This window comes from Rhodnius prolixus, unplaced genomic scaffold (assembly GCF_049639745.1).
Source record: "Rhodnius prolixus isolate KJV_2025 unplaced genomic scaffold, Rpr scaffold_2, whole genome shotgun sequence".
Classification (NCBI taxonomy): domain Eukaryota; kingdom Metazoa; phylum Arthropoda; class Insecta; order Hemiptera; family Reduviidae; genus Rhodnius; species Rhodnius prolixus.
Window position 1 is genome coordinate 23,498,665 of NW_027411592.1, and position 26,308 is coordinate 23,524,972.

Sequence of the window (26,308 nt, forward strand, 5' to 3'; positions counted from 1 at the left end):
CATTTTGATTACTGTTGCCTGGTATATGCTGATCTTACCTCGGAACTTAACACCAAACTCCAGAGATCACTTAACTCTTGTATCCGTTTTATACTAAATATTAGGAAAGACGAACATATTACACCACATTACTTTACTTTAAACTGGCTTACTGTTGACTACCGTAGAAAATACTTTATGGGTAATTTCATATACCAATTGTTTAGAACGCAGACTCCAAAATACTTATATGACATGTTTACACAAAAAGCTGCACTAGACTTAAGAACTACAAGGACTGTCGATTCCAGGCTTTACATACAACCCCATAGGACTGTAACGTATTACAATCATTTGTTTGAATTGTACAAAAGAGATTTTTAAGTTTGTATATAGAAGATATTTTTCTTTTTTTTTTTTTGTTTGTTTTTGTTTTACATTATTATATTAATAATTATTATTACTATTATTATTATTATTATTTTATTAATTCATTATAATTAGTAATTTTTATATATGTACATATTTTATATAAAATTATGGATGTAAATAGTTGTCAAGAATTTATTTTAGTTTAATCTCTCAGATCAGAGAAAATATTTTTAACATTGTAAATTTTATTGGTTGCTCTTAAGGGACATAAGTCCCAGAGCATAATAAATTTATCTTTCTTTCTTTCTTTCTTTCACTGTAATCAGTAGAGCATGGTTAGCAAAAATAATGGAGACATATCCTCGCCTCCTTTAAACTGCGACTGCTCTTACTTAGCAAGATTCATACTTCTGGTGTAATATTTAATTTTTCAATACAATAACGGGTATCTTTTGTTCTTGCTTTATTGTCATACAATATTTATTAAATTTAATAATCAATTGTAGATTCGTTTTATATATTCATTTTTATTTTTTTTCAATTTAAGACGCACCAATTGAGGACAAAGGCGCTAAGAAACTATTTCAGCGCACTGTCGGCTTCCGGACACTGTTCCAATCGTAACTGGCCAATATCGGACACTGAACTACCAGAGACTCTAAGCAGAGAATATCTAAGGAACTGCAGCTAGATTCTAGACTAGAATTTTGCCAGGGAATCAAATGCGCTAATCCACTAGATCACTGAGCTAATCCCGCATGGATACCTGATTTGCTTTATAAGTACAATTCCTTGCATGCGAGTACATTAGAGCAAGCAATCTCCAATAAATAAATAAACAAGTCAATGAAGGTAAATTTATGAGATTAAACAGAAGTAGTAACATCTAATTTAAAAGACTTATTAATGTAAAATAACTATGATCAGAGAATTATACCACAACCTACAGTCTAAATCTTCTAAGTTTACAAAGACGTTTCGAAACACCCAGAGATATACAGATATGTTAGGTTAGAGTTACATAATACAGGCATCATACCCTAATAAAATTTTATATTACACTTCAGAGTGTGACTATGCACTGCGATTTTAAGATTTATGAACTCCCTCCAGGATCAGATTACAAATAAAACCTAAGATCAAAGAGAGTTTCAGGGAGATTAAGCCTTCCTCCTCCAGCATTCGGCAACCATCTAGATGTCTGAAACTTCCTTGAATGATGGGCAATCGCTGACAAGTTAATGAGACATATTGAAGCTTCCTCCACCATCCCGACATCACTTTCTAAACCCAGCTAACTACAAATACCCACTGAATCGACTTTTGTGTCGTGAGAGAACCTGTCATTTTACGGAATTTATTTCTCTTAAGATCGAATCTATGTAATTTACCTAACAAATCTTCGCCTGACTTGTAGATTAGGCAGGCTGATCCGCAGGAAGGTACCGCCAGCAAAACGCCTTTATTCTATACATCAAACTTAACTCTCGCAATTGAATTTATTGTTATTTGAAGCAGTAATTTTCAAAATAAGACTGACTGTCAAAGATTAAAGATAAATAAGAATTTAGACTGAAATAAGAGCTTTAATATAATTCACAGTTCACGCATAAAACCAGTCACTTATTTATTTATTTATTAAACACTATTTCGATACAATTCTGTATATAACAGTGGGATTGACCCATATTTACATTTGCAAACATACCTACGAAAGTTCAAAATTATGGCACAAAATTAGAAATAACTAAAAACAATTCTCTTAAACAAAAATTAAATTAACTTCCCTGTTAACAATAGAAAATAAAGTAAAAAGAAATAATAATTATATCTTAAAAAACTATAAATTATATATTTTTAAATTTTTTTTATTTAGATTAGATAAAGTGATCTGTTCATTAATACGAGGGTCGTTTGAAAAGTCCGTGCAAAAATAAAAACTACTTAATTTTTTGGGGTAAACCTTTTTTATTTTTCAACATAGTCTCCTTTTAGGCTTATACACTTCGTCCAACGCTGCTCTAGTTTGTTGATCCCTTCCGAATAATAGGATTTGTCCAAGTCTGAAAAATAGCCATTCGTTTCTGCAATCACCTCCTCGTTTGAATAAAATCTTTTTCCCGCCAGCCATTTCTTCATATTGGGGAACAAATAGTAGTCCGGGAGCCAAGTCTGGAGAATAGGGGGGATGTGAAACGAGTTGGAACCCTATTTCCATTAATTTTGCGACCACAACTGCTGAGGTGTGAGCTGGTGCGTTGTCCTGATGGAAAAGGACTTTTTTGTGGGCCAATCGTGGGCGTTTTTCTTGCAGCTCGGTTTTCAAACGGTCCAATAACGATGAATAATATGCACCTGTAATAGTTTTACCCTTTTCCAGATAGTCGATGAAGATTATTCCTTGCGAATCCCAAAAGACAGTCGCCATAATCTTTCCGGCCGAAGGAACTTTTTTGGCGCAGATTCCCCCTTGGTAACCCATTGTTTAGATTGTTCTTTGGTCTCAGGAGTGTAGTGATGTATCCATGTTTCATCCACAGTGACGAAACGACGCTTAAAGTCCTGCGGATTCTTCTGGAACAGCTGCAAACCGTCCTTGCAACACTTCACACGATTTCGTTTTTGGTCAAGCGTGAGCAATCGCGGCACCCATCTTGCGGATAGCTTTGTCATGTCCAAATGTTGATGCAAAATATTATGTACCCGTTCATTCGAGATGCCCACAGCACTAGCAATCTCACGCACCTTCACTCTTCTGTCATCCATCACCATATCATGGATTTTATCAATGATTTCTAGAGTAGTAACCTCAACAGGGTGTCCAGAACGTTGAGCGTCACTTGTGCCCATATGGCCACTCCGAAAATTTTGAAACCACTTATAAACTGTTCTAATCGAAGGTGCAGAGTCACCATAATGTTTATCAAGCTTCTCTTTAGTCTCCTGAGGCGTTTTGCCTTTCGTAAAGTAGTGTTTAATCAACACACGAAATTCTTATTCGTCCATTTTTTGAAAATCACTCGACTTCCTCGATTCAAACGAATGCCAAACAGAAAGAAATAGACCGATCTGGCTGAAACTTGGTGTGTGTTCTTCCAAGAGATGCTACTAACTAAACATAACCTCGATACGCGCCAGTAGTGCTATCTCTCTGACTTTGCACGGACTTTTCAAACGACCCTCGTATTAGCTAGTTGGGCAAACCAATTGTATTTGTCATTTATGGCTTTATTATTTAACTTGTTTTCGAAATATAAATCTCTTAATTTCAACAGACATATTTTGGGAAGTCTATGATCCTCCATTTCAATAACTTTTACTAACCATTTAAGAGTTAATTTAAGAATTTTTAACTTAATATGGATAAGACCAAATTCCAAACGAAGTAGAAAAAAAGGGACAGACCTATTAAGGTGAAACAAACGTTTAAAAAACTGCAAGTGAATTCGCTCCAAGTCATTAGCATATCGTATACCCCATACTTGTACAGAATAAAGGATTGTTGACTGGACCAAAGTATTATTCAGCGTAATCACAGAATCCCAAGATGAGGATTTAGCCCTTCTTAACACTTCAATAACCGTACCTTGAGCTAAGCCAGCCTTAGAAGAGATGGAATTCAGATGCGAAGAAAATAGGCCTGTACGGTTAAATGAAACTCCCAAATAGGAAAAACTTGTCACTAAGTCTATTTTGGACCCCTCATAAAAGAAACTTCTATCCTGTTTACCTTTACCTTTGTGAAATTTCATGATCTTTGTTTTGGAAAATATTAACGGTCAATTTATTACTGTTACAATAGGATGATAATAAATTCAGCTTGTTGGTCATATCCGTGTAAGAGTCCACAAACAATATCAAAATCATCAGCATAAAGCAAAATTAAAATGTCGCATGATCCAGTTATGGGGATACTAGAAACATTGTGAGATCTAAAAAAAAAATGCTCAATCTCCGAGATAAACAAATTAAACAAAAAAGGGGAAAGAGACTCTCCCTGGAGAACACCCTCAGTAATGTTGATTTCCGAAGAGAATTGCCCATCACATTTTACCTTCATTTTGGCATTATCATAAATACCAATTAGTATTCTTAATATTTTACTGCTAACTCCAATATTAAACAGTTTCACCCACAATAGCTGATGGCTAACACTGTCAAATGCCCTACTAAAATCAACAAACAATGCATAAAAAGGTCTTCGACTCTGTCTTAATCTCAGCTGAATGATACTATTTAAAATAAATAGATTGTCTAAGCAACCACGACCATTGCGAAAACCTGACTGGCATTCTGGTATAGTATTAGCTGAAGATGCCCAAACTGACAATCTATCAAGAAGCAATTGTGTAAAAATTTTTAGAATACAATTGGCAAGAGCAATGCTTCTATAATTGTTGGGAACCGCACGGTCACCCTTCTTAAACAGCATTGTAAATACCACCTTCGACCATTCCCTTGGAACGGACTCACAGTCAAAAACCTTATTATACAAGGTAACAAGGTACAACAGCCAGATTCTTAAAACATTCAAAAGTTAAGCCATCAACTCCAGGGGATTTTCCATTACTATTCCTGTGAATAGCATTAAGAACTTCAACTTCCGAAAATGGTTGATCCAAAATTGGATGCGAAACACCAAAGAACATAATGCTATTTACAACACGCTCAGGAAAATTAGAATTAAAAAACTGTTCCCACCCTTCAACAGTAATACACGAAGGAAAATAATGGTTTTTTTTTTTTTTTTGGCGCATCAACAGCTGAGGTCATTAGCGCCCGGAGCTTTTTCCAGTGCACTGCCGGCCTCCGGACAGTGTTCTCTCGTTACAGACAACACTGTCCATCACCGGACAGTGAGCTGTAAGAAGCTCCTAGGAAGAGAAAATCTAAGGGTCAGCTGCTGGATTCGAACCCGGGACCTCCGCGTGGGAGTCCAGTATGCTAACCTCATAGCTAATCCCTTCCCTAAAATAATGTTTACATCTTAAACTACTAACTACATTCCAAATTCAGAAGTATTCTTTACATTGGAAAATTTTAACAACATAGAATTATTATATTCTGAGCGCTTTCTCCTGATTAAATTCTTATACTTTCTTTTCTCATCTAGAAAAACACCTGTCATTTTCAGAGAAATTAGATTTTTTACAGATTTTTAAGCACAATTTCAATTTTTTCCTCTGAGCTCTACATTCTATATCATACCATACTTTTGTATTTCTGCTTCTATTACCAGAAGAAGAATTCTTAACCATCCCCAAATTAGACGAAACATCTAAAATAGTTTCAACAGAATTATGATAAAGAGAATCAAGAGAATCATTTTGAAAATTAACAACAATTTTATTGGAATACATCAGTAATGCACTAAAATCCTCAGCAAGTGACTTATTGAATCTTATCATTGAGAAATTACTTGGAGTAGAAATAGGGTTGGTTACTGATAATTTTTTTTTTTTTTTTTCACTTTATTTTTATATTTACAACTGCAACAATTGTTGCACCAAGTAAATCTGATCTTATTGGTTCAGTTCTCTTGAAAAGTCATGGTTGGAGCAATCACCCATTGGCGAAACTCCTTCACAATGATTTAATCACAACAGATCTCTAGGCCATTTTCGCTTCAGTCGACGAGGAGGATTGTTTGGAAGGTTAGGAGAGGAGAGCTGTTGCACAAGAGGATTAGGATGGAGAGCTAGGAGGCTGTGAAAGTTGCGGTAGCGAGACTTTATTAGGTCGGTTACAGAAGAGATGTGAAGGTCAGTGTGAATGGTGAGGTTAGAAATGTAGTATGGAGCATTCAGTATTTTCCGTAGGATTTTAGACTGTAGTGTCTGCAGGCGTTTGGAGTTACGAGGGTTTGGTTGAGCCCCACACTTCTGCTCCGTATGTCCATGTGGGTCTTAACAGTGTCTTGTAAATTGTCAGTATGTGGTTCAAGTCAAGTTTGGATCTGCGGTCAAGTAGTCTAGTAAGTAGCTTGTAGCGTCTGTTCACGTCTTGTCGTTTCAGTCGAGTATGTGGGTTCCAGGTGAGTCTCTTGTCAATGTACAGTCCTAAGTATCGTTACTGATAAATTAAAATCATAATTATATATACATAGTTCCAATGGAAAATGGTCAGAGAGGGTTACAAAATTAGCAACTTTTAGGTCATCAATAACATCCAACTGATAAATATCGCACCAAATTAAATCGACCGTACTACAACCATTTTTAGATAAGTACGTATAGTTACCAACCACTCTTCGTCCGGCCATTCAAAAGTAAAAAACTCAATTCTTCCAGTATATCGACTAGTGATTTACCTCTTTTATTACACACTAAATCAAGATTATTTCTGTAACAATAAATATTAGTATCTTGCACTAATTCAAAACTACATTGATTGAGATCAGCCATTCTGCTATTAAAATCACCGCCTATGATAAAAGGAACTTGGCTAAATCTATTTTTTATATTATTTATAGTTGAAGAGAATAATTCAAAAACTTCATCCTCCGAGGTTGGCTTGAAATACACCAGACAAATAATAAATACAGATTTAGACTCACTTGTCATTTTAGCAATTAACCAATATTGAGATAACTCTAATAAAATAGAATCAAAAAACAAGTTGTTTACTAATAAAACAAGACCACCACTCGCCCTACCATGAGTGTAGGTTTTTACTGCGGGAGAAAAATAGTAAGTAAACTTGAAAAATTTAGCCAATTTCAAATTATTATCATCTACCAAAAAAGTTTCACTCAAGCCAGCAATGGCATAATCAAATAAAAAATCAATGTCCACCTTTCTGTTAAAACCAGACACATTACAAAACAAACACTTTATTTTACGTAGGTACAGTAACACACTTAGAAGAGGCATGAGAAGTATTTATTTGGTCTTTCTGACTAAAAAATTAGCTATAGCCGGCTGAATAGGTTTGTTTTCCTTCCTTTTCCTTTTAGACCCCATAGACACAGAAGAGGTATCGGTATCATAAACTTCCTGGTCATCATCATCTGTCGTAATTCCGGTGGCTGGATTCAGAAACAACAAATCCTCTCCACATCTTATCACACTAGGCTGAATTGTTTACATCCTTTTTTATCAACACCAAACCATTTCTATGCCAAACAGAATCCAACAGTCCCTGCTTCTTCAAATTTCTAGCCGATTGAAATAATTTGTAATTAAATGAAGAAAGTAATTCGTTGACGTAAATATTCCTATTGGAATCACCAGGAAAAGGTTTTTCTTTATTTTTTTTGGAATTTATAATAAACTTATTTTTCACTGACGTATGTAAAAATTTAATTATGATTGAAGGAGAGTTATTCCGACCAAATTGACGACGATAAATATAATCAACCATGTTAGCGTTCAATTCTAAACCAATCACATCAGAAATCCCCTTAACAATATTGAAGAGATCCTCATTTTCAGTGACTGGCAAATTGTCAATTCAATAAAACCAGTCTACAAAATACTCCATCAGATGATAATAAATTTAAGAAATTCCGTTACACATTAGCAGGGAAAAAAATGAAAGAAACTTTAGGTACTTTTATTTTTAATCTTAAGTTTTATTCGATAAACTGAAAGTTTTAATAAAAGATATATTTACCTTATTCACAGATTAAGAAAAAGAGTTAGTGCTAAGCCTTGAAAAAATGTTGAGCAATGGGGAGAGAACTGATTAAAACAGGAGAAGGAAAAAGGGTTTGCTGTAGCAGAAAGTGTAGAATGAATGGTAAAAGAACGGCCAGTGTGATTTAAGAACTTTCCATTTCTATATTATTCTGTTATGAAAATGAATGTAGGAATAACACGGATCTACGCAAAAGTAGTTGATCAAAGAATTCAGAGTGCAATAGAAGAGGGAAATGGTTTCATCAGGAGCAAAGCCAGCGTGGGCAATGAAGATGGGATGCAGAATCCCTCTAAAATTGAATTGATGGAAGCCGGAGGGATGGATATGGAATGTTTTACTAAAAAGTTGCAAATTTAATTAGGAAATTTTTAACTGAAAACGTAAGAATTTGACATTATTATTAGGATGGCATTGCTCTACTCCTGATATATTGGGGTAAGACTAAAAAAATGACCGTTTCAAGGGTTAAAGTGATAATTTTCTTAGATCGCATTTCTTCTAACTTTCGAAGTTCAGTTCATTATGTTCTATGCCTGCTGTTCGATTCTCATCCTTTTCTTTTACTCCAGTTTTTATCTCATCTAATGTCTGAAATGTTTTTCCCATAAGAAAGTGAGCCATTGCTCGGATAAGATATAAGTCCGAAAGCGCAAAATCAGAGCTAAGTATATGGTGGGTGCAGTTTGAAGGCTTCGTGTGTCAGGAAGTGTGCGGCCGGGCGCTGTCCTGCTGTCCAGCAAAACATTCTTCCTATTCAACCAAAGCCGGGTATCGCCTCTCCAAAACTTAAAGCTCAGAATCGACAGATCGTCCTTTCGGAACAAACTCATAATGGATTACACTTTCAAAATTCCAACAACAAAAATGTCTTCTTTTCAAATTGAGATCGCTTTGCGGTAGTGCGGGCTGGCCTCTGTCTCTGATTTTGCCTGTCCTGATGAGTTAGCAGATTGCGCCAGCAGATCCACTTTCGTTGCAGGTGACAATCCTTTTAATGAAACGTTCGCCACTTGGATTTTGAAGGTGCAAACAGCATGTTTTTCCAGGCGACGTTCGGTTTGCAGCTAGGTGAGCTCATGTGAAACTACATGCTCTCTTCACTTTACCTAAATTTGTGTAAGTGGCGATTCACACTTGACTGTGACAAATCAAATTTGGAGGATAGCTGCCGAGTACTTTTTGTGTCGTAGAGCCTGGCTGACCACAATAGTCAGTCGCCCTGTGCCTGTCTGCCTTTCCAAGCTTGTATCGCCACTTTCAAATTTGGCGTACAACCTTCTCACAGTCTGCTCATTAAGGTTAGATTCCTCTTCAAATTCCCGAATCAAACGCGTGGTTTCGGCAGCTGTAAACTTTTTTTTTCCAGTAATGTCGCAAAATTACTTGAATTTCATTCCTCAACGTCATTTTGATTGTAAGAAAACGCCAAACAAGGACTGAGCCTCACAGAGGGACATTATGTTTACAAAATGATTCAGTATAGTATTAGGATATTAAATAGATACCAATAAAAACATTGAAATTGGCAAAGTGAGAAAGAAAGGTTAAAACATCGACTAATTAAAAACGGACATTTATTTTTACTCACCCATGAATATAAGCATGCCTACCACACAAGTCATACAAACAAAACTACCCAGTTCGAGTATTAGGCAATTTTATCGATTCAGCATAACAAGCATATGGTTAATATCTGCATTAATTAGAATATTTTTAATCTTTCCAATTAACATGTTGTTTTACTCCAGGCCTCTTATGTTTTGACATTTTTATTGTAGGAGAGAGGGGGGCACATTTGAACAGTTTTAATTTATTTTCATGGTTTCATGGTTTGTAAAGTCAGAATTGAGGAATATTATACGTATTTTGTAAGGTGGAAGTAAAATTTTTGTTGCAGCTTTGGAAGTGTATTGTGAAGATTGGAGTGTACAAGGTGTTAATATTGTTAGTCCATATTAACATCTGGAATTCTTATTTTTAAATCTAGTATTTACAAAAGTCTATTCGCTTGCAAAAAGTGTTGGATATTATATTTTCTTATATGGAAGGAGAGGGTGCACATTTCAACATCTCAGTTAAAATGTGCCGCCCTACCGACCTGCAAGTTTGTGACTTTTTTTTTTTGTTTAATCGCAGAGAAGGGGAAAGTGGTCCGAAGATACATTAAGAAGCGCAACAAACCGAATATTTTGTACAAACTTCCTAAATCCATTACACTTCGAGTACAACATCCTGAACTGAGTCATTCTTGATTTTTGAACTAGATATCAGTGGTTTAAAAGGGAAGGCAATGTAGTAATGAGAGAAATAACTGATAGAAGGTAGATTCAGAGTAAAGTAATATCATTTCTTTCTATTTTATATTGAGTTCAAAGGTACCCCACCAGTGGGGCAGATATTAACATTTGACACCAAAATTTTAAATTAAAAAAATATAGATATGTATGTAAAGTACCAACTGTTAATTGATGTAGATCTGTTAAGAAGACTTGAAAGTTGTAGAAAACAAAATAAAAAGGTTCAATAATACAGATTCTGTGCACTCGGTAACAGAAAATGTAAATTCTGTTCAAATGTGCCCACCTCTCCACTAGTTATTTGATTCATGGATCACTGATATTAAGAATAAATTTGATATTGCTATAATTTGGGAAGCAACTAAAAGATTGGCGAATAACACCAGGGATCTTTTGAATGTGATAAAGCAAGCTGGTTGCATTAGTACAGGAATTTTTACGAAAGATGGTGACTTAATGGAACTCCAATAATAAAAATCCTTCTTTTCCTTATCGGTAGATCAATGACTGATTTTAAGGGGTATTTCAGCTATTTAGGACGCAAAAGAAAATTATAATAGATTTGTTCAGTATGAATTGTCAGATCTACATTTAATTAGACTGAAATGGAATTAAAGTAATTGGTTATTTTATTTTATTTTAATCTCGACATCAATAATGGGGGTAGAGGGGAGGGATTAGCTATGCGGTCAGCGTACTGGACTCCCACGCTGAGGTGCCGGGTTCGAATCCAGCTTCTGACCCTTAGATATTCTCTTCCTAGGAGCTTCTTACAGCTCACTGTACGTACGGTGATGGACAGTGTTATCTGAGAACACTGTCCGGAGGCCGGCAGTGCACTGAAAAAAGTTCCGGGCGCCAATAACCTTAGATGTTGACGCGCCTTAAATTATTAAAAATAATTAAATAATAATGGGGGTATAAAGGAGTTAAAATTGAGTAAATAACTCTGTAAAACGTACAGATAATTTTATTTCTTTAAAAAAGTTTTGAAGATTCTCAAACCTGGCTGGTGACCAATTATTTTGTAACATTGGTTAGAAATATTAACGTAAAATTCTGTAGAAGGCAACTGAATATTCTAAGGCTAAGAAAATGGAAAGCAGCAAATCATCTGTATGGAAATTGTACTAATACAATTATGAAAATGATGAAAGTTGATAATGCTATCTCATATTGGTCCAATCAATTAAGCAATTATGTGAATCGAACAAGCCTTGATTATTAAATGAGTGCCTTAAAGCTAGATGTAACAAAGTAAAAAGTGCTAAGACATAAAAATAATCAGTAAAAAAATAAAAGATTTGAAACCTCGCAAATTACAAACCTATTTACAAATTTTTTTTCGTTTTCTCTAAATTTTGGTTGGTAACCCAGATTCGAAGATCTTTAGAGTTAAAAGTAACTCGAATTAGAGAAATGTTTCAACTTAAATACATTAGGCACGTGACTGGCTTTTATCACCAATGACAACAGATCCTATACTGTACCGTTTATGGACTGAGTTCTTTTTATAGAAACCTATTAATAGGGCTATTATTTCTTATTTGATGTTTATCACACCCTTCATTATATCTCCGTAGGCAATAGGCAACAGCTATTAGTAAAACCAATTAAGCCATTTGGACTGGACGGAATGTAGAATACTACAAAAACTAACCTTTTAACTGAATTCTACATAGAAATTCTTTTTTCAATGAGATTATAATATTCTTACAAACCTGTAAAGGCTTTAAATATAATAAAAAAATTTAAAAAGGGAGGAAATAACAAGGCCCTCACTTAATGTTAAACAAAATGGAAATCTCTGAATAGATAATTAAGTCTAGTCTACATTGAGAAGCTGTTGCAATAGTTCCAAGTGAATTGAAAGAATTTTATTCAACATAGGTTTTCTGCTATTTGTTAGATTCTGGCTTAGCAGATTTAATTATTTAATAAAATAAAAAAGACATAACACCATGACGAACCCAAAATTAGCGTTTTTTCTATTAATTTGGGTAAAAATGTGAAGGATTGGAGTATTTGGAGATGGTTTCGATGGGCGAATTTCCCTAACCTTCTTCAGCACTATTTGAAATAGACCATGATGTCTGAAGTACGAGGTGTGTTCAAAAAGTAACGGGAATTTTTAAATTTCGCGGGTTTGGAGAGTCTGATTGTAAAATTTTTTTTTTATTATGTTGGTACACATGCCCCTGAAGTACGATAAAATTTTCAGTAATATTCATTGTTTACTTCTTAAATGGCAGCCGTTAAGGTTAGACGTGTTTTTCGAGCTTGGCGATTTTTGTTTGTTAAAAAAAATGGATCAAAGAATTTGTATTAAATTTTGCGTAAAAAATGAAATAAAGTGTAATAAAGTGTGTGAAATGTTAATAAAGTCATATGGTGAGTCTGCTATGAGTAAAACAAGGATTTACGAGTGGTATAAGCGTTTCCAAGATGGCCGCGAAAACGTTGAAGATGACGAACGACCTGGACGTCCAAGCACATCAACAACCGATGAAAACGTGAAAAAAGTGAAAGAAATGGTTATGAACGATCGCCGAATCACAATCAGAGAAGTCGCTGATGATGTTGCCATATCAATTGGCTCATGCCATGAAATTTTTTCGGATGTTTTGGGTATGAAACGTGTGGCAGCAAAATTTGTTCCAAAATTGTTGAATTTAGAACAAAAACAGCGGAGAATGGAAGTTGCTCAAGAGTCACTCAATGAAGTCGACAACGATGCGGATCTACTGAAACGTGTTATAACAGGTGACGAAACATGGGTTTACGGATATGATGTCGAAACTAAGGCTCAATCGTCCCAGTGGAGGCATTCTGGATCGCCAAGACCGAAAAAGGCGGTCGAATGTGAAGGTTATGCTCACTGTGTTCTTCGATTTTAATGGCATAGTGCATCATGAATTCTTGCCACAAGGTCAAACAATCAATAAGGAGTACTACCTACAAGTTCAACGCCGTTTGCGTGAAGCAATCCGAAAAAAACGCCCGGATTTGTGGCAAAACAATTCATGGATTTTGCACCACGATAATGCACCTGCTCACACTTCATTGCTTGTTCGTGAATTTTTGGCCAAAAACAAAACTTTAACGATGCCCCAGCCTCCATATTCGCCAGACATGGCTCCATGTGACTTTTTACTTGTATACTTCCGTTAAATAAAAATAAAATGTTTTAATTAATGTTTGTTCATTCTTATTTTTACTTTATACACTTATAAATAAAGAAAAGTTAATTAAAACTTATTTATATTTTATTAATAAGTTCAAAGTTCAATTTACTTTTAACTTCATAATAACAAAAAAACGGTTAAAGCGAATGAGGCAGCTGGCTACATGTCCGGACTTGTTGGAGCATGTTCAGGTAATCACACATAACAAAAAAACGGTTAAAGCGAATGAGGCAGCTGGCTACATGTCCAGACTTGTTGGAGCATGTTCATACAGGTTTGTATAGTTGGTAAACGGAAATAATAATAAGATATATGAAAGTTCAAAGTTCAATTTACTTTTAACTTCATAATAACAAAAAAAAAAAAAACGGTTAAAGCGAAAGAGGCAGCTGGCTACATGTCCAGACTTGTTGGAGCATGTTTGTGCTCGTTGAGGATATGACAATGGTATGAGTCATCATTATTTTTACTTGCCTGTTCAAACAGCTGGCTACATGTCCAGACTTGTTGGAGCATGTTCAGCTATGTTGGCATATATATAAATTAACAGGTATGATAAAAGATGTGGAAGGGAAAGGGGGTGGCTTGCTACAGAGACCTGTCCAGAGAGGTAATCATTTGGAAAAAAAGATGCAATTCTATTGGCTAGTTAGAGTGTGACGTAATTGTGGTGGTGGGGGGTTAATGCTAGTATCGCAGTCCAAGTGTCAGTTCGGGTTTAGTTTTCAGTGAGTGTAGGTCGCGTCATCAGCAGCGGAAGCAGTCCAGGTGGAGGGGGTAAGTAAATAGTTTTTTCTATTACCTAAAGTGAGGTTATCCATTTTTATTTAAGTTGAATATTTTTGTGATAGTGGGGGTAATTTAAAAAAAAAAAATTCTTGGTGAGGGGGGTTAGATTTTTTTAAAAAAATAATTCCTAGTTAAAACATAAGAGAACATTCAAAACTAGAGTAAGCGAGACTACCACTGTGGCCGACTGGTGCAGATGACGTGTCTACCAGTACGAAGGTTGTAGGATCGAATCCCAGGTAAGTAAAAATAATTAAAAAAAAAAAAATCCCCCTCCTGTCTATCAGTGGGCGAGGGGGGTGGAGGTATGAGGTACGCCATCTTGTGGTCATCAGCTGGTACAAGGTCGGCCATCTTGTGTACTACAGCTGTTAGGAGAGCCGCCATCTTGTAGGAGGAGCTTAAGAGGCCAACGAATACGACGACCTAGAGGTGGTGGGGGAAAAGGTAGGTGTCATGTGATAGGAGTAGGGCTTGGGTGGGGGTAAAGGGATGTCGTCGAATACGCTGATTGGTCTATTAAGAAGGGTGGGGGTAGGAGTGGGGGTAAAAGGGGTGTCATCGAATTCGCTGATTGGTCGATTAAAAGGGTGGAGTGGGGGAGGGGGCGTGGCCTAAAACCCTCGTCGAGTTCGATGATTGGTCAAAAAGGGTAGGGGTGGGGGTAGGGGGCGTGGCTTAAACCCTCGTCGAAATCGATGATTGGTCAATAAGGAGGGGTGGGGGTAGGGTTAGGGGAGGGGGTGGGAGGGGAGGGGATGGCCGCCATTTTGTATTTTAGGTGTGCCAGAATCGGCAAATCCTATCTACTTTTGACTAATATCAAATTTGATTTTTTTGAGGTTTAAGATTTTACACAATTCGTTAAATGTGCCAGTACAAGTAACTGGAATAAGGATAATAATATAATGAAATTTGAATTTACTGTAGCTTTCAGTTTTACTATCTCAACTAGGTAAGTAAAGTATTTGTAGCAACCGTGTCAACAATTTTGATTTCGAGTTTCACCAAAAATATCCGTCTCTAGTATCCGAAAAAGTGCTTTTTAGAAACAGTGTGTCTGCTGTCTTCATCCACCAAATAGCAACATTCTTTTGTGTCCCATTGATGGCTAAATTCAGGTAAAAGAAAATTTACTCAGAAAGTGACAGACAGCAACAATGGGGATCGCTAAAACGAACAATTCAAAGACTTTTAAGCCGCAGGTGCTAAATGCATAGGTGAGAACTCATACCGAAGTAAATAAGGAATACTGGACTGACAAAACCGAGGGATAGGACATATGGGTACTTTCTCAAAGGTTCAAGACGACTGAGGAAGGAGCTCAAGGGGTCGACAAAGAAGAACTGTGTCACATGGTTAGGTGCCAATGCTGCGTTAATATAGAAAACAAGGCCTGCCATATATGAATATGATTTTTTTATTTTTTTATTTAAGGCGCGTCAACATCTAAGGTTATTGGCGCCCGGAGCTTTTTCCAGTGCACTGCCGACCTCCGGACAGTGTTCTCTCGTTACAGACAACACTGTCCATCACCGGACAGTAAGCTGTAAGAAGCTCCTAGGAAGAGAAAATCTAAGGGTCAGCAGCTGAATTCGAACCCGGGACCTCCGAGTGTTGTCCAGTATGCTAACCTCACAGCTAATCCCTTTCCTTAAGGAATATGATTTGAAACCTTACAGAAAAATCTTCCCATGTTTCTAGGTTTTGGCATTCCTAAAGAGAATAGGTTTTTATCAAAAATTTAAAATTAGGTTTTCAGTCTCTGGTGATTAATTGAAGTTTCAAAATTAATAAACAAATTGAAAAAAAAAGGTTCAACGAAAAGAAGGAGGAATATCATATTTTTCTTTAGTTTTAATGTATTTATTAGCATGAATGTAGTAAGCAGAAACATTGTATAGGAGTGAGAATATATGTAAATAGTATACATATGCGTGGTTGGATTATTTTAAAGGCTGTAAGAATATTGATAAGAATACTACATCCCAACAACAACAGTTGCAACTGTTGTAATAGAAGGAATATTTCTTAAAAACACTTCTCCCAAAAGCAAATGTGCAAATTGAATTAAACTGAGGTATAAGTACTCCGCATTATGTCAAGAAGTTATCAATAACAAACGTATGTAACAATAGGATGAAAAATTAATGCCAGTTTCAGTCGTTATAAACTTCATTATGAACTCATGAACTCAAGACAAGACAGAAGACACACCAACCCTCTAATGATGTAAAACAGTATATTGTAAATTAGCCCTGAAGACGAAAGTTTGGCATATTAAAGTTTATAATGACTGAAACTGGCAGTTATTTGTTCATCCTATTGAAAAAGTATGATTCACCAAAAATAATAATATCTAAATAATATCTTTGTATCTTTTTTTAATACTTATAAAAGTATTCGATTCTAATAATATTCAAGGGGTAAGCAGGTAATTTTAAAAATATGTGTTTTTGTAGTTTTAATTTACACCAATATAGTTGGTATTTATTGTAAACCACGGATTCTCCCATACTTTGATGGCCAAGGTGCTGGTGGCAGATGCCTTTGCAGACTGAACAGAGAGCATAGTGTCAATCCAATTATGTGCGCCGTTGTTTGAAGAAAATAAATATTTAAAGATGCTGATGACCATAGATGTCGATAAGGTAAATAAAAGAGAAGGGATTTGCTTCTTGATTAACATATACTGGATTACTTAGCGAAGATATGAATTCGAATCCAGTTGTTGGCTCTTAGATTATTTCTTCCTAGGAGATTCTTACAGTTCCAATGTTCAGTGTTGGACAACACCACTGTCTATAACTAGATTTGTAATTGAAATTGCCTTCGTAGATTTGTTTACTATTCCTGTGTAGCAGTGTTACTTCATTAACCTTAGGCTGGAAACATAGTGGAGCGGCGAGCAAAGCGGCGATGATAGCGAAGAGCAAAGCGGCGAAATCAAACACAAGTAAACATATGGGACCGCGCATAGTGGCGAGCAAAGCGAAGATAGAGCAACGCTATCTCTAGAGAGTAGAGCGAAGCGTTATGATATGTTTGATTTCTTCGCTCTCATCGCGCTCAATTTGTGAAGGTTATTTTTCAAAGGTTATGGATATTGATACATTTATTGGTTTAGTTTGTTTAAAGAAACCTCTGTGGGGCCATAGTATTTGTGAAGCTACAATAGTTTTTAATAATTAATAGTTTAAATTAATTAACAATTATTAGTTAATGGAGAATTCAGGTAATTTTTGCTACATTTAATTTGGTTCTCAATCCCTTAATGCTAACTTTCATCTAAATACTAGGCAAAATTAAATTAAATTTTCACGTCCTACTACTTCTGATCAGGACGAATTCTCCAATCCTTCTTCTGTAGCGTCCTACTACTCCAGTTTTTCAGATGAACAACATTAATTTACGACAAATCATGGAGTAGTTATTTAATAAAATTGTTGTGTTTTTTTAATTGACTAATTTCTTTTTATCTGCATATATTTCTATTTTGTTTTTATTTATTTTGATTTTCTAACCTTAAAGTAACTGCTAGGATTAATGGGGTTACACAGATTTGTATTTAGTTAATAACCTACATAATTAATTTTTCTATATTGTGCCTAACTCATGTTATGAGCTGTATTACTCAAAAACAATAAAATTTGATTTTGATTAATGGGCTAGTATGTAATCAAATGTTGATAAAGACATTCGAAAATACGCATGAAACTTGCCATGATGCTCCCGAAGTTGTTGGTACAAGTGATGAAATTCACCAAGTTCATTTCTAGACTTATTTATGTCATGTACACTGCAGCTCCTACTGCTGCAGCTGCTGCTAATACCAAAGTTTCAACGAAGAATTTTCATATAAAAATAGTTCCTCCATCTTGTTTTGTCAAAAGGAGAACGCGACTAAACTGGTCACTATGTGCATGCGAATCTTTGCTCGCTGCTCGTCGCTCTCTTTCATCTGAAGCAGCTATCATCGCCGCTTTGCCCGCCGCGCCACTATGTTTCCAGCCTTAGTGTACTTTATGTCAGGTAATATTTATTATTATTTTTAATTTTATCTAAGTTTTTGGCGCCCAGAACTTTTTTCTGTGCACTGGCCGGCCTCTGAACAACGTTCTCTCGTAACAATCCATCATCAGACAGTGAGCTGCAAGAAGCTGCTAAATAGAGAAAATTTAAGGACCAGTAGTTGGATTTACACCGGGATCTCCGCGAAACTAATCCCTTCCCTAATTATTATTGTAATTTATTTATTTAATTATGCGCAGGACAAATATGAGATAGTAGAAGAAACAATTACTTTTGTAACTAGCACGGAAGTGTTTTCTTACTCGTTTGGTTGCAAAATATTATTTGAAGTATAAACATAACCTAATATGTAGAAAACAACGGTTTTTATGCAACACTGGTAAGTAAGAGAGTTTTAATATCAAAACATACTTTCCCACTAAAAATATAAATATCTTTCTATCTTAATAAAAATATATGTACATATGTAAAGTTTTGTAAATAAATAAATACAATTAAAATTATAATAACAGGAAAAGATTCAGTACAAATATTAACATATCAAAACAATAAAAATTAACATCTTAAATTTACATAAAACGTAAATATTGGACTAAATTAAATTTCTTTACCGCAATTGTTAAAATAAATCAGTTAACATCTTATTCAGTTTAATTTCAAATTACTTCAGCAATAAACTGTAATCCTACGCATATTATTCCCTTTAAAAAATTTTATGTGAATTCTTAAAATGTAAATTCAAAACAAAAAACTGCAATAATCTGAATTTGCCAACAGATAAACCATGTTTTGAGTTATCAACAATATATTGTGGGCCACGTTAAATGTCGAGACCTACTTTGTTTTTAGAGAAAGACAAGGTGGTCTCAGTTAACTACTAACACCTATATATTTTTTTTGGATTTATTAAATACCTGGCATCTCTCTATTCCCAAACTCCATCTATCGTCAAGAATCAGACTAACTTCTTTTTAAAATATATCATTTTGGATGATTACAGTAATATTGAATAGATGGTCTATATTTTTTTGGCAGACCCTTTTTTGGCTTTCTCCCATGAGAAACGACATCGTACATTAAAATATTGTGATTACTGTATCCCCTAGTAGGAATTCTCCTTCACGCACAGAAAGCAGATTGGGGGGGGGGGAACAAACGGACAACCTTATCTGGTATCACAACTAATATGAAAAATTTCCGTTTTCTTGGTGTTGAGGATTTGAGAAGAAAATCCTAATCAAACTCTTTCTTTTCAACAACCTTTTTCAGAGATGTCTCCGAGTAAAACCAGCTTCCATTTCTCTATTTCAAACGATTGCCTCACATGTTTTAAGCAGTGCTCTAATTTCAGTTCAAAACGTACCAAAACTAAGCTGCCCTTTAATATAACTTTCAACGTGGTATTCCTAACGCGGCTGCACCTAGTATTCTCTTAAATTCTTCTTAAAATCCATAATGCAAATTCTATTCTACTCTTTTCAAGCTCTAGTTTCCTTGGCGTATTTCAGAGTTAAATATATCAAGCTTATCCATTATTTATGACTTCTGGAGACCTCATTTTTGCTAATGAATCCTTTACTCCTTACACGAAATTTCTTTCCTGCTGAAGCTAATTTTTTTTTTGTTATGTCTTTTATTCATTTTACCGTGGGTACTTAGCTAAGCTTCTTAAAACCTGAGAACCGGTTGTATGGGAAATGCTTTGACATAGATATTGATCCGTTATTCGGCTGATCACGACTTGATCTTTTCCAAAAATCTTTTTCTATAAAATCATTTATTATAATTCTATACTTTTTGTGGGGCTTCTATTAATCTGGATTCACCAATTCATAGTACTACAGAAATCTGCCACCCTGGTGCTGGTAAAATACCTGGGTTTGCCCATAACTAATCTAACCAAATTGAAATCGTAAACGCACTGTTGCCTGTTTTGTGTTATTAGTGTTTTTCAGACTCCTGAAATGCTTATTAGTTTCATTCATATTCCGTCGAACGATTGACCCTTAATCAGCTATCTTCACATATCTTCTTTCCTCTCGGACACCAAGGCTTCTAAGAATTTTCTCAGGGGTCAAAGTCTCTGGCATTGTTAATATCAGTTCAAAATAACTACTTCTTTGACAGTTAACAACTCTTTAATGTCATTAATATCTCTACAACCAAAGTTCATTCGAATCATATAGCTGGGAATCGAAGTATGCCAGAAGTAGACTGATTTAAGACAATTTATTTTAAATGCTTCCCAAGATAATAATTTAGGCCCCAGTACCGAGATATGGAGTAAATTAGATTAAACAATATCATTATATGATTCCTGACACGTTTATCCAACAAAAATTCCCTTTATCCAAGTTTCCTGCCATTAAAATTCAAAAGTAAAATAACTTGCTTTAATACTAGAAGCGATAAAAATTTTCCCAATCTAGTCCAGGGTAAACCTAAATAAGTATAATTTTTAATAAACTCAAATTAAAGAATCAGGCAAGATTTTTAAAAGGAGGCAAGAATCTTCTCTGACAGTCCGATACTTAAAAAGCATTAGATAAAGGAGATAAAAGAATGTAGAAGACATCTGAGTCATCTAGCCGAAAGAGAAATAGTAAGACTCTTCTGAACCCTGGAATTGCAAGAGAAGGTCTAACACTTTATTCTGAGGACTCGTACCTGATTTATTGAAACGTTATAATCGAGAGGCCAAGGAACTGGGACGATCAGGCAGGGAAGTAAGAGGATATCAACAGGCTGAGTTTTTTAAAAGGTATTAAACCAAATACTACAAGCTATATGTGGGATCTGTGTAATAAACAAGAATTCCTATGACTGGAAACGGCTGGTAGGTGGCTGGACACCTAAATACTGTCGAAATACCAACCCCATTTACGAGATGTTAGAATGGAGTGCAGGAGACTGAGTTTCAATCATTATTTGGCAAAGTGTCCTTTCTTCTTCAAGTTAAGGTTTAAAATATTGAGTACCGGCGAGATACTAAGAGAGGAACTTGGCCAGTGATATTCTCTGTTGATGCACCAAGATCAGACTTTAAGGAAACTTGAGGAGAGGTTAGGACAAGGGCGATTGGATACTCAAGTCTTTACGTTTTTACTACACTAACAACCAAGATTTTAAAAATTATGATGCCATCACACCTCGTGAGAATTCTATTCGAGGAATAGAGAGGCTGAGGGCCGTTAATGACACCAATTGTCGATGCGCCATTTTAAAAAAAAGTATTCACCACCTTAGAAGAAAAAAAGCTTTATAAAATGCGATATCTCGGATAAGAAATATATTACTTTCGGAAGCATTGGCAATTGGAGGCATTTAGAAGCCTTTAAACGCCAGTGCAGATTTTTTCACTCTCAAAAAAAATACAAAATATACTCTGCAATAGAAACCAACAAAATAATAAATTAAATAAATTCTCGCATTCATAAAAATATTCTCAAGTGTCGTGATAGTAACATAGTAAATTTTAGACCTTATAACATGAACAAATTTTTGCTCACTATTCCTTAAATAATGCTGACATACTCAGTACACACTAGCTGATGACTCTACTGAGCTGCTCGACGACCCATGCATTAAGTAGAAGCTAATTTGCCTTCACAGCCAGTCATTCACATATCTTTTAAAAACAAACTCCTCCTATCATGGTATTATGCCTCATTTTTTTTGGAAATTCTAATAGACACATCTTTCTCTTTATATGCACAAATTAAGCAATAAAATCAAAGATTACCTAATAAGGTACAAAGAATATAAAAGATAGGAGGCGGGAATACTAGCAATTTTAAAGTTCTAATATAAACGTTTTGCTTTAGTAAACACTAGTACTGAAACGGGTGATCAAATTTTATTTTTATAAAAAAATTATTTAAAAAAGGGAAAATTAATTAATTATTAAGCACCAATCAATAACAATTAACATAATTGATTATCTCAATTCTGTTTATCTATTTCTCTTTGATTTATATTTATAGACGTCTAAAAAACTATGCGTACGAATAAAATAACATGATACGAGTTTTTATAAAATGAAGGTTTATTTTTCATTTCATTATTATTATTGTAATATACCAAAGTTAGTAAAATCTAGCATGATTAAATAAAATATTATTCGTTTAAAACAAATAAATAAAAAACTGTTTTACACAAAATTTGTTACTTAAAAAGCATTTCTTTTATTTGCGAGATAACTTTCTTCTATTAAAATAAACTTATTTGGAACCAGAAGAATGTAATCGTTTTAAATAAAGAATTCTTAAAAAATAAATAAGGATAAAGTTAACCTTCACTATGTAATGAAACCATTACAACTAATTCTAAAAGTATGAACTAAATATGTGAAAGCGAAACTGCAAAAGGGATTTTGATATTCCAAGAAAATATTTAATATGTTTTCAAGGCTGAAACTGTAAGGCAAGCAAAAAAATTGGTTTCGAAATTTAGTACGAGTATTAGAACAGACATTAACAACCGAAATATCAAGTGTACATGTTTTGTGCGTGTACATCATGGAGGACTTACAATCTTAAAAAAAATGACGAAAACAATGCAACTAAGACAACCAAATAGGTTATCCGTTTCAAAACAAATTAAAACAACATATTTAAACAAGCAAATTAAATGACTGCACTTCTTTGTCAAACGTTCTGTTTGCGGGGGTACATATTATTATTAATTGTAGCAAACCTGTATTCCCCTAAACACATCATATAGCGCTGTGCCAAATTAAAACATTATTTAAAAACATGAACTGTACATAAACAAAAAACAAAAAAAAAAGTATTACTATAGAAATGAAATAAAAGTGTGCAGGGTTTACTTAACAATCTGAGGAGGGTTTCCAAACCAAAAGTACGCATATCAACACAACTGTTATGTAAAGAAAGAACGTAACACTTTATTGAACTGCAGAGTGAATATTTTTAGGCTTACCAGTAATCCCGTTTCAACGCTTGGAAGCAGAGTTAACCTACTACCGTTAACCAAATGATTCTCTTGTACGGTGCCTTCCCGCAGTTGCCTAAAAAAAATTAAGTTAAATAAATCAACTTGTAACATAACACGTAGATTATTTAGCACCCCCGCATTTCTGAGAGGGGCAAGTGGACAATTTCATAACGATTGAGTAACTTAGGACAGGGTAGTCGATACAACTAAAACAAAATGGAGTAGCAGGATTTGAGGGGGAACACTCACCTCTCCCTATGAAGAAGACAAATCCTTTCCTTCGGCACTTTCAACTTTTTTGATATTAGTTTCTTCAAATTTTCTATTGAGTCTGTTTTAGTGACGGCCAAATCAAACTGTCCCCCCGTCGTTGGCGTCACAGAAATTGTAATGTTAGAATCTGAAACGTTGGACTCACAACCACACCCATTAGAACAAACACAACCAGTATCCCGACCCGCTTCCATTTTCGGGCCGCACTCACTACCAGTAATGTAACTGGAAAATGGTAAACGGTCCGCACTGCACAAAACTTTTCACGCGTACATTCACTTATCTATTATAATGAGAGCACCACACACACATACACCCTCTCTAGCGGAGACAAAAATGCTAACTAAACTAAATACTAAACTGTACCGAACAATGGCCGTCCACTAATTACAGCTGACTGCAAAAGCATCTTGATCACATATACTTGATAATCTCCCAGACATTTATAAATCAAGCAAACATTTACCAACTTAATTTTTTATATCACACTTTTCATGAATTTTTCTCTTTATTTCAATATGAAAGACTTCACTTATATTTTTTTTACATTATAGATGTTTACTATATAATGATAGAAGTAAAAGCGTGGTTATTATGAGAAGTTACCGATGTTACAGCAGAGAACCGCTGAAGTCGAGACGATTTATTCAAGAATCGACTTAGTATGTTTTCGGAAAAGATCTTGCAGACAAAATCTATCAGACTGTAAGAAAATTACTACCTAAAAAATGCTTAAAAATATTTTCACATTCTGTCCACTTGGACCTTTCTGTTTTCTAACCAGTTTCAAAATTATCCTAAAAGTTATAACTCAGTGGTATTAAACTTTTTTGTGGGGGGGGGGGGACTCATATTCTCTCAGTAATACTGAAATCACTAAATATTAAAATATCAATGACATTGATGGGTTTTTAAACCTTTTAAATAACTTTTTAAATCTCTGAATATCATTTATCGATTTGCTCATTTGTCTCGAGGAATATGAACTGCAGAAAGTATATTTTCATTGCAGTAGCCATACCGCCTTAAATGTTCTATTCATAAGTAAATGTGTGCTGCTTGCAATATGTATATCTTTTAATACTTCGTAATTTTATATAAGTAAGGATCATTTGCTTTATAAGACTAGCAATTAGCTATTTGAGCAATGAATGTTCTCATAATAAGTTGCCTATTTTTGTTTATGCGAGCTTTACTTCCAGCTATCAAATTAAGTGTTCGGAGGCAGATAGCGAACATACCTTACTGTTAAATTCTCACATTAACCATTAAACAAAATAAGGCCTAGAGAGAATGTGAATCAAACTCAGCACCACAATACATCTTAGCTTTGCTGCCCTCGGCTCTAATAGCTCGTCTATCGTGGCGCCTAGAAATCTCATAATAATCTTATAAATTATTCAAATATTTATTGATTTCGTTGGATATTTCCGCGCGTACTTCTTTTCCCTAACTTCGATTAGCTCCTCATTAAAAACAATTAGGACGGACATCTTTCTTCGTACACTGATCCATTTTTCCTCCAACTTGGTATCTTATAGGTTTAAAATATTTTAAACAAGTACTATTTTTATAATCGAAGGTTAATTTGCTTAGTTCTTAAAAATATTCAAACATTTTTAAAAAAGGTCAAATACGTTTATATCACAAAGTGAGAAAACATGATATTAAGTATTTACTCAAACTTAAAAAAAAAAATAATAATAAAATGAATTATTTTAACATAAGGGCCTAATGAGTTTTCTTAAAAATTTCGGTTACTTTTATTTTTCCAGTATCCGGAGGAACATTGAGGCTGTTTGGAGAATAACTTATGCTTCAAAATGGTGTTAATTTTTAGAAAATTTATCTGTCTTCTAACCGTGTTATCAGAATCGAATTTTTTTTTTTTTTTTTTTTATTTTGGCATTGGCTTCCGCCATACAGCCAGCATCGTCTAGGTGCTTATCACTAGAATATCACTCACTCTCCATTCTTACCTACAAATACATTCGCTTCACACATTCATCATTCTACTATATACCACTATTTACATAAACTACTGCTAATGGATGGAGCAGCACTCTGTGCTCCTGCCATCCTTATAGCTTAACCGAAATTAAAATCACGTAATCCTTCTCTAAGCATTTTCTTCCATTCATTCTAATTCGGCTATAGCTTTTAAATACATTCATATTTCATCGCTAGCTCTGCTATCGACTTAAGCACATAAATGTAGGTGAAGAATATAATGTCTTCGTAGCGAAATGGTGCATCTAAATACCTGTATATATCGTCAAACATTCGTTTCCTTTCTACCACATAACGTGGACATATCATTATTACATGTTTGAAAGTCTTCTCCTCATTGCAATCTACGAAAGGAGGAGAGGACCTTTTGTTGATCCTGTGTAGATACGATCCGCACACCGCGTGGTTCGCTCTCAGCCTGCTTATTGTCGTAACAACCATTTATTAGTGACAGTTCCCTTAAACCATGGTTGTCTAGGTAACTGATCTGCCATAGTTTTATAGAATCTACCTTTATCACATTTTTATTGCCAAAAAGTAATGTTTTTAGGAAAAAAATTAAGTGACGTCACTAAAGAACATTGGAAAATTTGAAATTGGCCAATACGTCATTGAACTTCACTTTAGATGTACTACACACAGTAGGCCTGTGGTCATTACTTACTGATTCACCCTGTATACATATTTTAACTGTAACAAATTAATGTAATACTTGTACGTAGCATATCATACAAAGAACAAAATATTAAGTTATAATTTAAGTTAGAAAGAAAT

The 26,308-nt window shown here is 34.7% G+C and overlaps 2 protein-coding genes across 2 annotated transcripts in view; one reads left to right on the forward strand and one right to left on the reverse strand.

The window, feature by feature from the left end:
- stx (ubiquitin-like domain-containing protein stuxnet) overlaps positions 1-23,941 on the reverse strand; it is a 42,658-nt gene extending 18,717 nt beyond the window's left edge. The window contains exons 1-2 of the mRNA XM_074120972.1: positions 23,501-23,941; positions 23,237-23,324 (exon numbers count right to left, since the gene is read on the reverse strand). Of these exons, the coding sequence (XP_073977073.1) occupies positions 23,237-23,324; positions 23,501-23,718 (306 nt within the window). The 5' untranslated portion in view covers positions 23,719-23,941. The remainder of the gene's footprint in view (positions 1-23,236; positions 23,325-23,500) is intronic.
- The window catches only part of und (methionyl aminopeptidase und), a 41,429-nt gene continuing 32,490 nt past the window's right edge, over positions 17,370-26,308 (forward strand). Inside the window, exon 1 of the mRNA XM_074120961.1 lies at positions 17,370-18,295. Coding sequence (XP_073977062.1) covers positions 18,265-18,295 — 31 coding nt within the window. The 5' untranslated portion in view covers positions 17,370-18,264. The remainder of the gene's footprint in view (positions 18,296-26,308) is intronic.